The sequence below is a fragment of the Hypanus sabinus genome, unplaced genomic scaffold (genome assembly GCF_030144855.1).
Source record: "Hypanus sabinus isolate sHypSab1 unplaced genomic scaffold, sHypSab1.hap1 scaffold_312, whole genome shotgun sequence".
In the NCBI taxonomy this organism is placed as follows: domain Eukaryota; kingdom Metazoa; phylum Chordata; class Chondrichthyes; order Myliobatiformes; family Dasyatidae; genus Hypanus; species Hypanus sabinus.
In genome coordinates, this window is record NW_026781224.1 from 98581 (window position 1) to 112080 (window position 13500).

Consider the following 13500-nt stretch of genomic DNA (forward strand, 5'->3'; position numbering starts at 1 on the left):
TAGTCGGTGATGGTATTTGCATCACGGCCAGGCAGGGAAACTCCAATGCGTGTACAGGTACAAACGGAAAATATAACGAATGTGTCCCGGTCACCACAGAATAAGCCCTCCCAAACATTCAGCACATCTACAAAGTGTTCTGCTACAACAGAGCAGGATGTAACTTCACCGTTTTTCAACCAACAAGGCCATGCATTCTGCGCACTGCTACCATCGGCATGGAGGTACAGATCCCTTACCAACAGGATCAGAAGCAGGTATTGGCCTTCAGACATCAGGTTCCCCAATCAGCCTGGATAACATCACTCAATACCACTCTGAACTGATCGCTGAACAGAACCAATGGAATCATCTTCACGCTCTTATTATTGCTTATGTATTCATTATTGTTGATGACTTACACATTTCCACATTTTGTCTACTTTTGAACAAATGCGTTGGTTGTCAGTCGTAATGTGTATACAGTTATTTTTTTTTTAATTTACTCTGTTGTTATTTATTCCACTGTGAATACCCACATGAAAATGAATCGAGGTGAGTATTTGGTGACATATGCATAACACGCACTTTGATATTAAGTTAACTTTTAACTGTGAGCCTTGCACTTTCCTTTCGGGTGGGGAGATTGAGAGTATGGAGGAAAGAGTGAAATTATACTTTGTGTCCTGTGACGGTACAAAATCTCCAGTCACGTGGTATGCGGCCTCAGTCTGCGGTGTTTCAGTTTCGTAACGTGGTAGAGTTTATGCTGAATACCCATAAAGGAAATTTCCGCGGACAGTATGACGCAAAGACTGCTATTCCTACAGGCGATCGTGTTGCCGATACGGATGAATGCATTACTGTTGTTGGTTTGTAGAATTCTCATGCGGTGCCTCTCCGCCAAGCCTTATGACAATAAAATACGAAAACCTTCATCTAAAGGCCAAAGTGTATATTGCCTTTCCCCTCTGGCTCATCGTTTTCCTTGCAGTAAATAACGGAGAATATTCAAATTTCACTCTCATCACGAAACGTATCAGAAACACACAATTTAATGTATGTTAATTATCTGTGTAAAACATGGGAGCTCCTCATCACAGTTCCATATGGTCTCACTTTGGATAAGACACAACAAACGCAATCCCTTGAAAGATTTTGTATTGATGTCACTTTAATCTACCTGCCGAGCACTAAATATGAAGTAGTTAATAAACTCCTTCCGCCTTTGGTGAGGCTATCTGGGTGTCGAAAACGGTAAGAACCCCAGCACTTAGTGAGAGCAACATTGATCAGTGATAATGCACAACTTATTCGCTATTCTATTTACGCTAACTCTTTGCTCGATTTATAATGAAGCTCAATAATCCCATCGCTAATGGCGCATTGGGTTGAAAATAGGTCTATTTTGATTGCTGCAGCACAGCGAGCGCGTGTTGTGGGGCTGTGCCGTGTGTTTGTTGTGGGGGTGGAAATAACATGGAATAAGATGTACATTGACGACTTTTTGATTGTTGGAACAATTCCCTGGAAGGTTTTATTTGCAACTGCTTGGAGAACAGATCAAGGTGCGATGTATGCGGAGAAATTGCTAGTTCTACAACAGAGGGAGCGTTGGCGGGTTTAATTGTTCCCCATTGAGGGCATGAGGGTATTCTGAAAATCTAATGAGGAGCTAGCTGCCCAAAAAAAGAAGTGTATAACAAGAAACAGTATCACAACTAAGAAACAATTGAATATTAAGGAAGGGATCAAAGTATTTTATTTTAGCTTGATTTTTAAATATAACAGAGTAACAGCCCCTTCTCACCTAAGGAGCACACGTAGCCAATTTTGTCAAAGTGACCATTTCCCCTCTTAACCAAGGAGTCACAAGAATGAATGAAAAAATTTCAATATTTAATTTCCATTTCTTTTTCAACTGGAAAGACGTTTCAGATCGGTAGATCTTCAGCTGAACTACCTCAGTCGCTACTTATTAATTAACGCACACCGGTAATAATGCCTTGTGACAGATCAAAGCATCACAAGATCAGCTATTTCACTTTCATTCCTAGAGATGGCGCCATCGTTGGATGCCTCCTCTTTACGACGTCCAATAATACAGTATCTCCACTTGGGACTTGTTCGTGTAAACTGGTCTGTTTATTCCCGTGAAAACAGAAACACGCCAGTACCAGAGCCGCTCTCCTCTGGGTTAGCTTCGACCGGCTCCTCAGCAAATCTCTGCAACGTCACGCCTTTGCAATGTGTATAAAAATCGTTTCCACCCTTTTTTCCGTACTTCATTATTTTAAATTATTCTTTTCTTATTTTACAAAGCAGCACAGCATATCATAGAGCAGATTGGGTATAGCATACTTACACAACCATACCATTACAGGAAAACATATAAAACTAAGAAACAGCAAAAAAAACCTTCTAATTTAAGTTTAAATTAGCATACAACCAAAATTTATCCAACGCGTCTTGCATTTTCCCCTCAATGTTAATTCTTCCAAGCATGTGTAAAGCGGGTTTTCTGCTTTTTCTTTTTTACTGCGTATGTTAATCAAAATGGCTTCTTTGTTTTGTTAAAAGTAGGACTGCTTCTTTGTTGCGAGAGAGTGCTGTGAGATTGTTTGTGTTAAAATCTGCTGACAACGAGAACTGTATTCCATTTTGAACCAACTGGGCTTGATGCTGTTCTTTCTTCTGAGTCTGTAAGCTATTGTCGGCGGGCTTTTGGGGAGTCGGCGTGAGGGGGTGAGAGAGAGAGGACGCGATGCTGTAAGCTGGGCGAGAAACGGACCCCTACTGGAGGTCCAAGGCCAGGAGGTACCCCGAGGAGAGGAGATGAAGCTGATGTGCCTGGTTGACCACTTCGGATGGTCCTGATCTGCGAGTCGAGGAGTTCGGAGGGTCCTGAGCTGCGAGTCGAGGAGTTCGGAGAGGATCGAATGGTGGCCAGAAGACTTCAGTAATTGAGCTCCAACTGTTGAGCACGAAGAGGTTTGGACTTTGATAAGTTTGGCGCCTTTTCTATATTTTCTTTTCCTTCGTATATACTGTATGGATATTAATCAGTTGTAGGAATCTTTATAAATTGTAATCATTTAATCGCATATGTTGTCTTGTTTGTTCTTCGGCGAGGCGGGGACATCACACAGCATCCACACCAGCTGATTACCCAGTTTGGCGGGGCCGAAGGCTGCTGCCCCTGGACGAGAACGAGCTGAGCGAGCCTGAGGCGACCCAGGGGGTTACACATGTGTTCATATGATGAAATCTTAACCATTTCCGCAGTCCATTTCATTACAGTGGGACATCTGTCTTTTTCCAGTTTTGCAAAATAATTCTTGCAGCTGTGATGAGACTCACCTTTAAAATAGTAAATTTGTCTTTGTTTGCATTAGGTATCATTGTCCTCTCACCCTGGAGACAAAGTCATGAGCACAAGCAGACCAATTCCGCAACAAATCAAGCCCTTTACACCAAAATGGACGAACCATGGAACACTCACAAATCATGTGTAAATATGTGCATCACCATTTTACATTTCCAGCATAAATTATTTTCAACAATCCCCATTTCGTAGAGTCTAGTTGGTGTCCAATAATATATGTGTATTCTCTTATACTGAATAAATTTCCCACACGCTTCCCTAATATGTCTACCCACATTTGATAAAACACTTGACCACTCATTATCTCCAATATCGCTTCCGAAATCCTTCTGTCATTCTGCTTTGAGATCGTTACACGTTTCACCCACAGAGTGCTTGAACATTTTATAAAACACTGTTGCTTTATGAACTTCCTGTCAAAATGCAAAATATTCAGTTAAAGGGTTACTTTGTGGGCCACCATACTTGAATATGAGATTAACGGAATGTCTTATTTATAAATATTTACAGAAATTCCCTTTATCTACAGATTTATTTCCTCTGCAAATCCCCATACGACACAAGAATCCCATTCTCATAGAGATCACCTACTGTATTCACACATTTAATTTCCCATTCTTTCGAGTGCATCATTCTTTCCAATCCATATCGCAGGGTTATTCCAGCGCGAGTATAACTGATTTAAATGTGATATTCTGCAAGCTTTATGAATTGTACTCCACACACTCCTTGAGTGAAGTAGTATAGGATTTAAATTAGTCTTGTTTTCCACATATTGTGAAAGCATTTTAACGGGAGAATGTGGTGCAGCTAAGCTCCTGAATTAAGGTAGTAAGAAGTGAGTGCCTTAGCTCGAATCGGTCGCTTTTTTTTTATCGCCCACGACGTATATACCTGACCTGCTGTGCTCACCCAGAATTCTGGGTATGTTACTTCAGATGTGAAAAATGAATGTTGACTTTCACTTTCGCCCCATGGCGCTCATTTATTATTATTTTTATTGTTATTATTAAAACTCTGAGTGTATTTACAGATTGAGTACTGAATGATATGACCTACTAGCAAGTAATTGCACTCGGTGACCACATATTTGGTTAAACAGGGGAATCCAGTGCAGTCCTCTGCTGCCGTAACACAACCACGTCAATGCCCGGTGTATTCTGCGAGCAGAGATACGATTCTGTGCGCGGTTGTTCTGACAAATGGGTATCTGAGTTACTATCGCCGTCCTGTCACTTTAAACCATTCTGACCATTCTTCTCTGACTAACCCCACTAAAGAGTCATTTACGCATTCAGCACTGCCAGAGACCGGATGATCCATTTGTGTTTCTCTCGCGATTTTCTGTAATCTTTAAGTTAGATTACTGTGTGTGAAAATCCCCGGACGTCAGGCGCAGCAGAGAGCCTCAAACCACAAACTCTGGCACCAACTATCATTCCATTAGACTTTCAGCGGTGAAGATCCTAAAGATAGTAAACACAAAGTACACTGCAGATGCTGTGATCAAATCATCACGTACAGACAAGCTGGACGAGCTCAGCGGGACGGACAGCATCCGTTGAAATGAGCAGTCAACATTTCGGGCCGAGACCCTTCGTCAGGACTGAAGAAGGAGGGGGCAGGGGCCCTATATATGACGAACGGTCTCGTCCCGGAACGTTGACGGCTCCTTTAAACAGATTTTGGCCGACCTGCAGAGTTCATCCAGCTTGTTTGTACGTGTTGAATGTCCTAAAGATCTCTTTTCTCCCCCATTTTGACGTTTGATCTGATCTGACCAGGGACTGTTCACCTTGACCAGATCTACATGTTTTCATATACTCAGGCGCAGGCAAGTGATGACTACATAGATGCTTACGGAAAAGGACAGGTGCACAAGTGAGTGTAATAAGCGGCCGTTGAGTGCGTATTGTACCGTGAACAACATTGCCAAATAATTTCATTGATTGCGGAAAGAGATATTTCAGGAAGGAACTGCAGAGTAGTTTTGGACAAACAGGCAGCACAATAAACATTTTAACGAAGGACAATTAAAAACGTGCAGGCATCTGCTCGCATCGTTTCCGGAACCATCCGACATTCTTCACGGTTACCTGCGCGTTCAACGCTGCCTTCCAATGCTAACAAGGATATGAACGGCAGAGAGCGCCGCAATCTTCAGCTGCTCCCTGAATTTGGTCTGTGTCACGCCGTAAATGAAGGTGTTTGTGCAGCAGCTGAAAAGCTGAATCACAGCTCCCGCCCGTTGCGCCATGAAAAGTCGAATGTACGTTTCCAGGTCCGTGTAGAGGCACCGCAGCAAAATGAAGACCAGGGTGGTTGTCGCCCAGCAGATGAGGAAGCTCGCCGACAGGGTGAAGAGCAGAACAATGGACTGTCTCCGGCTCTTCATCTCCGGATCCTGCTCGTTCTTGCCAGTTCTCTGTCCCCGGAGGCCCCCGCGAACTCGGCTGGAGGCCAGGATCTGTCTGACGGTCAGAATGTTGAGGAATAAAATGAGGAAGAAAGGAAGCAGCGGATTTAACAGACGGTCCACCCAGGAAAACCACTCAAACTTTGGATCCAGGTGAAGCGAGCCCTTGGACGTGCACGTCAACCATTTCCCTCCCCAAACACCAATTCCAATCTCTCGATGCAGGAAGTAATAAGGGACGTTCTTTAAACAGAATGTTACGCAAATGGTGCTAATAACCAAGCCTGCAATTTTTGGAGTGCAGTATTTTGTCTGTATCGTAGACCAGCAAATGGCCACAAAACGATCGAAAGTGAACGCCACGGTAAGCCACACGGAACAATCTAAAGACACGTAAAAGAAGACGTAGTGGACTAAACAGAACGGAGGGGGAAGCAACAGCCAGTACGCTCGGTACGCATCAACGATCTGGAAGTACCCGACTTCGATGATCACCACCGCAAGATCGGCCACGGCCATCGCCACCAGATACCGAGTGATCCCTCTGGAGAGGCCGCACTTTCCTCGGCTGAGTATCGCGTTCGCCACTATGTTAACTGTCGAAAAGAAATAGAAGTGTTCTGACATCCATAACTTAAACTCAAGCTGCATTTTAAAAGATAATCGTAACACAATACATCTTGGCATAATACGTATAATCTTAATCGCAGCAGCTATACGGACACATATAGGGAAAATGACGCCGTTTGAAATTTCAGTACAGATCAGGATTTGAATAAAATTGTCAGTGTATAATGTGTGAGTATGTGGAGATCTATGACAGCTGTGAACATTCTGTTAGGTAGTGGATTGGAACCGAGTGTGGAAACCCTGAACTGCAATCCACTGAGCCCACGGTTAATAGAAGGGGCCCACGGCGTACAAATGAGAGGAGATCCTCTGGTGTAGCCTTAAAGACACCTAATTGTGTATTATGAACATCGTGGAACGACTTATAATGATTAGCATAAGCTGCCGCCACTACACTCACATAATATTGGAAAACAAAGAAACATGCAAAAAAAAGTACTCGTTCGGCTAGCATTTGTGAAAAATGGTAAAGTGTTGAAGTGCCCGGTCAGATCCTTCATAATTGTTTCTCTTCTCCCACCCTGTGATCATGGAAGGACAAATCACGAGCGAGATGTTGAAGTAAAATACCACGATTCGATCACCAGTTAGAACTGGGAAGCCTTACCAGGGACGCCGATGGCTGCAATAACCGGGTAGCATATTCTCCTTGTTGTATCCATGCAGTATTTGTGTTCTCCGCTTGGAATAATATTTATCCAGAGATACAAGAAATATCCGGCTAATAACTCTGTAAAGTATTCACAAAATATTTAATCCATAAGAGTAAGGTCACGAGGAATGAAGCAGTAAGTTTCACAATGAAACTTGACTGTCGAATTAGCACAGAAATAAAAAGTGCGTCCTTCAGTCGCAACGCTTCTACGGTTTCTGAGCGACTTAATGGTGCATTCACAAGTCAAGCAAAGAGACTGCATGTTGGATCTTATATAGCAGATTCGGTTTGCCGATGATGAAACGAGCTGCGTTCCATATGGTGTTAATTATCATAACCTCACAAATAATTCAGCTTTGTCTGTCTTATGGGACCTGGATCCCCAGTGCAAAAACCACGATTTATTTTGTGCAGAAAGAAAGCCGTTATACTAATCATGGCGTCTACACCCCCCCCCCCCTCCCAACGCTGCAGATGTTAAGGTTACATTGAAGTAGAGCAAGCCACAAGTCAATTCTCTCATCATGACAATATAACCAGAGGCGTTCCTCAGGGGTCAGTATTAGGACTATTTATTTTCGTATTGTTTCTGAATGATTTAGATAGTGGAATTGATGGCATTCTGGAATTTATTCAGGACATTGGAAGTGAACTGGACAGGTAGATAGTGCTGAGAAAGCAGTCGGATTGAAATACGTCTAAAAAACTTGGAAGGATGGGTCAAAATGTGTCAGGTGGAGTACACTGTTGAGAAATGTATTGCTTGCGTCAGCTGCAACTTCCATGGGCGGGTATCAGTTTTCACCAACGGTCAACAATGAGAAGCGATCCTCAGGTACCATGTGCGAAACATTGGGTTATTGATTTGTGAAACCTGTAGAATTGTGTTACTCTCCAATAATCATCGGGAGCTTAAGGCAGGCATGAGAACTGTCAGTCCAATCCTCCTTGGACCGTATTTGAATGCTTCTGCACTTCCTCAGCAATCTGTAGGAAAAGGGCTGTCGGAACTGTCCCAATGTCGAGGGTTTTAAGCAACAGCATCATCCATTATCAAAAACCTGCACCGTCGAGACCACTTCCCCTTCCCGCTGCTGGCACCACGAAGGTAACAAAGCAAACTCAGCTCACATAGCACCACAGTCCAACATCCGATAGCTGCAGAAGCATGGATAATTTCATTCAACAAGTCTGATCTCAATACGAATACAAAAGAAATATCATACCAGCTTCTCACACTGTAACCCGAGCTTTCGAGCTATCGAATTGCCCATCAGGCCATAAAGCATAGGAGCAGACTTAGGCAATTACTCTCATCGAGTCTGCTCCGCCATTCCTCTAGAAATGATTGACATCATTGCATTCGCTTTCTTCACCACCGACTCAACCTGGAGTTAAACTTAAGTGTTTACTGCACGGGGACTCCCGAGTCCCGTTGCATCTCAGAACATTGAATTCTCTCCCCATTTAAATAATAGTCTGCCCGTTTATCTCTTCTACCAAAGTGCACGACCGTACACGTTCCGACATTCTATTTCATTTGCCACTTCTTTGCCCATTCCCCCATTCTGTCCAAATCTCTCTGCAGACTCAGTGTTTCCTCTGCACTACCGGGCCCTCCACCTATCTTTGTATCATAAACAAACTTAGCCACAAAGCCAGCTATTCCATTATCCAAATCGTTGATATACAACATAAAAAGAAGCGGACCCAACGCGGACCCCTGTGGAACACCATTGGTAACCGACAGCCAAACAGAATGGGATCCCTTTATTCCCACACTCTGTATGCTGTCAATCAGCCAACGTTCTATTCACGTATGTAACCCTCCCGTAATTCCATGGGTTCGTATCTTGTTTAGTAAGTATGCAGATGACACAAAGCGTGGAGGTGCTGTGGATAGTGTGAACGGCTCTCAGAGGTTACAACGGGACATCGATAGTATGCAAAACTGGGCTGAGAAGTGGCAGATGGATTTCAACCCAGATAAGTGTAAAGTGGTTCATTCTGTTAGGTCAAATATGATTGCATAATATAGTATTAATAGTAAGACTCTTGACGGTGTGGAGGATCAGCTGGATCTTGGGGTCTGGGTACAGAGGACGCTCAAAGCAGCTGCGCAGCTTGACTCTGTGGTTAAGAAGGCGTACAGTGTATTGGCCTTCATCAATCGTTGAATTGAATTTGGGAGCCGTGAGGTCATGTTGCAGCTATATAGGACCATGGTCAGATCCCAGTTGGAGTACTGTGCTCAGTTCTGTTCGCCTCACAACAGAAAGGATGTGGAAGCCATAGAAAGGGTGTGGATGATATTTACAATGATGTTGCCTGGAGTGGGGACCATGCGCTATGAGAATAGGTTGAGTAAGCTCGGCCTTATCTCTTGGAGCGACGCAAAATGAGAGTTGTCCTGATAGAGATGTACAAGATGATGGGAGGCATGCATCTTGTGGATAGTAGAAAGCTTCTTCCAGTGCTAAGATGGTGACACACAGAAGGACACGCGTTTTAGTTGCTGGGGAATAGGTACAGAGGACGTGTCAGGGGTACGTATTTACTCAGAGTGGTGAGTGCGTGGAATGGGCTGCCGGCAACGGTGGTGGAGGCCGATACGATAAGTGGCCTTTGGATAGGTACAAGGAGCTTAGTATAATAGAGGTCTATAGGTAAGGCTATATTTCTAAGGTAAAAACATGTTCGGCATAAATTTGTGTTTCGGAGGGCCTCTATTGTCCTATAGGTTTTCCATGTTTCTTTGTATTGTGATTTATCCCGGAAGGAACGGCAGATCAGTTCAGCACAAACAGGCAGCACAAAAAAAATCATAAATGATAATTAAAAAACATGCTGAAACATGCGGGCGCATCCTTTCTGGAGCAATTGCACTTCATCACGGGTAAGTCCGCGTTAAACGCTGTCTTCCCAAGCTAACAAGGATATGAACGGGAGAGAGAGCCGTCATCTTCAGCTGCTCTCTGAACTTGGTTTGGGTCACGCCGGAAATGAAGGTGTTTATGCAGCAGCTGAAAAGCTGAATCACAGCTCCCGCCCGTTGCGCCATGAAAAGCCGAATGGACGTTTCCAGGTCAGAGTAGAGGCACCGCAGCAAAATGAAGACAAGCGTGGTTGTCCCCCAGCACAGGAGGAATCTCGCCGACAGGGTGAAGAGCAGAACGATGGACTGTCTCCGGCTCTTCTTCTCCGGATCCTGCTGCTTCTCGCCAGTTCTCTGTCCCCGGAGTCGCCTGCGGACTCGGCTGGAGCCAGGATCCGTCTGACGGTCAGGATGTTCAGTAACAAAATGAGAAAGAAAGGACGCAGCGGATATATCGGACGGTCCACCCAGGAAAACCACTGAAACTGTGGATCCTGTTGAAGCGAGCTCTTGGACCTGCACGTCCTCCATTTCCCTTCCCAAATCCTAATTCCAGCCTCTCGATGCTGGAATAATAAGGGACGTTCACTAAACAGAACACGACGCATATTGTGCCAAAAACCCATCCGGCAATTCTTGGATTACAATACTTTGTCTGAATGTTTGACCAGCAAATGGCCACAAAACGAAGTGCCTGTTGCTGTGATGCACTGATTTCGAAGTGAAGTAGAAAGAGAGCAATGTGCATCGGATGTGCATATAATCTGACTTGACTCCTCTCCGGAGACAGGAGTGCAGAAGGAAATAATTCGTGGTGCTGGAGAGAAGCGGGAGCGAGACATGAACATACAGACAGCAGGGGCGAGAGGTTGGACGAGAGGCTGCAGTGAGCGAAGACCAAAGGGAACCGGCAACGGTAGGAGAAAGTCAGGGAGAGGGTAGAAGAATGCCGGTTAATTGGGGTAAAGAGCGGGGCAAGTGCTCGTGATAGAGACGGACAACGAAGAGCGCCAGAATAGGAGGGGAGAGAAAGAAGCGAGGGTGAAAGAGCAAGAAATCTGTATTCATTATTATTGATTCTTTATTAATTTGCACATTTTGTCTACTTTTTAACATCGGTATTGGTTGTCAGTTGGAATATGTCTACAGTTTTTTTATTTATTCAGTTGTTTTTCTTCCACTGTCAACAACCACAAGGAGGAGGATATTGGATAGTATTTGGTGACATATGCATAGCGCGTACTTTGATAATAAATTCACTTTTAACTATTAGCCTTGTATTTTTCTTTCGGGTGTGGAGATGGTGAGTATGGAGGACAGAGTGAAATCCTACTTTGTGTCCTATTGCGGGACCAAATCTCCTGTCACGTGCTATGCGGCCGCATATTTCCTCAGTCCGCGGTGCTTCACTTTCGTCGTGTGGTAGAGTTTAAGCTGAGAATCTTTATAGGACTTTTCCTCGTTCAGTGTGACGTAAAGGATGCGACTTCTCCAGCTGAACATGTTCCAGATGCGTAATGAGAGCATTCCTGCTGCTGGTTTGGGGAATTCTCACAGCGGCGCTGAATTTTAAATCCCCCAGAAGAGCCGTATATGTACAACATACTTGTAACAAATCAACGACCATGTGACGTTAGAAAAGGAAGTGGAATTTCTAAAGGCCTGAGTGTTGATCAGTCCAGAGTAAGAAAAATTGTCTACAAATGGAGGAAATTCAGTACTGTTCCTAGTCTCCACAGGAGTGAGGGTCCTGCAAAAATCACACCGAGCGAAAAACGTCGTGGATCCATTAAAAATTTGTCACATCCTAACATGGCGGTCAATATAAATTTGATTAGAAAGTAAAACCTAATCTTTAGGACTTGAACACCAGAGTTAAAGGGAAGGCGGGAGTAGGTTGCGACCTTACTTCCTAGGGCATCGGGGAATAAGGTAATATTTGATAGAGGTTTACACAATCAAGGGATGTATCGACAGGCTTTACTGAGGTTCGGAGAGACGAATAACAAAACATAGGTTAAGGCAAACTGGAATAGCAACAACAGTGACCGATGGAATGCAGCTTTGCGAAACCTATCGTAATGAGTTTTGGTCATCGAAACTGTAATTCAGACAATTATCTAAACGAGCTGTAGTGGTCGATAGAGGTCCTCGGGCAGGACTCCAAGAAGCTTAATTTACAGGTCGAGTCTGTGGTAAAGAATGCAAATACAAGGTTGGCATTTATTTCAACGGAAATAGAATATTAAAATGGTAGAAGGTACTGTTGTGCGTTTCCTTGACAATAACCAGTTCATAGCAGCCAGAGTATTCTCAACAGATTTGGGCCACGCTGTCTTAGAAGAGTTGTATCGGCATTGGTGAGACTCCAGGGGGGTTATCGAGGATGATCTTTGGAATGACTGGTTAACATATGAGCAGCGTTTGGCAGCTTTGGGCCTGTGCTAATTGCGGGGGAATCTTAATGAAACCTATAGATTGCTGTAGGACTGGTTAGGGTGGATGTGGAGAGGATGCTTCCTATGGCGGATTTCTAGCACCTACAGTATCGCCTGGTCTGGAATTCCTTTCGGTTTTAAATAAGCGACAAATATCTTTTTCTTCACCCACACTTCCATGATATCTTGCTAACTGGTACGAGGACAACCGATGTGCATTTCCTTACCTAGACACGCGTTAATCAAGGAGTACTTTAGTGCAGGAATTACATTTAGAAACGCAGTTTGATCGGATGTTGCCGTTGTCGTTATTCTACTTTTGTTTTCGACAGTTAACCTGCTGGCGATCGGAATACTCAGCCGAGGAAAGTGTGGTCTCTCCAGAGGGATCACTCGGTATCTGGCGGCGATGGCTGTGGCCGATCTAATGGTGGTTATCATCGAGGTCGCGTTCTGCCAGATTGTTGAAACTTATCAAGCTTACTGGTTTCATCCATCACTTCTGTTCTGTTTAGTCCACTACGTCTTGTGTTACGTGTCTTTAGATTGTTCCGTGTGGCTGACTGTACCGTTCACTTTCGATCGTTTTGTGGCCATTTGCTGGTCGAAGATTCAGACCAATTACTGTACGCCAGGAATTGCGGGACGGGTTATTGGCACAATATGCGTTGCGTTCTGTTTAAATAACATCCCTTATTACTTCCTGCACAAGGAACACGCAAGTCTGTATTGGAATCAATGAGATCAGAAATCGGCTATTCACACAAATCCCGAGTTTGAGTGGTTTTACTGGTTAGACCGTCTGTTGAATCCGCTGCTCCCGTTCTTCCTTATTTTGTCCCTCAACATTCTGACAGTCAGACAGATCCTGGCGTCCAGCCGAGTCCGTAGGGGGCTCAGGGGAGAGAGAAAAAGCGAGAAGGACCAGGACCAGGAAATGAAGAGCCGGAGACAGTCCATCGTTCTGCTCTTTACCTTGTCGGCGAGTTTCCTCCTGTGCTGGGCGACAATCACCCTGGTCTTCATTTTCATGCGGTGCCTCTACACGGACCTGGAAACGTCTGTCCGACTTTGAATCACGCAGCTAGCGGGGACAATGATTCAGCTTTTCAGCTGCTGCAC

At 44.3% G+C, this 13500-nt stretch overlaps 1 protein-coding gene across 1 annotated transcript; it reads right to left on the bottom strand.

Annotated features, from left to right (window-relative positions):
• Positions 1 to 5468: 5468 nt before the first annotated feature.
• On the bottom strand, positions 5469 to 6407 carry LOC132388384 (probable G-protein coupled receptor 139). Its single transcript, XM_059960728.1, has one exon. The coding sequence runs from the start codon at positions 6405 to 6407 to the stop codon at positions 5469 to 5471; it is 939 nt and encodes a 312-aa protein (XP_059816711.1).
• Between the last annotated feature and the right edge of the window lie 7093 nt (positions 6408 to 13500).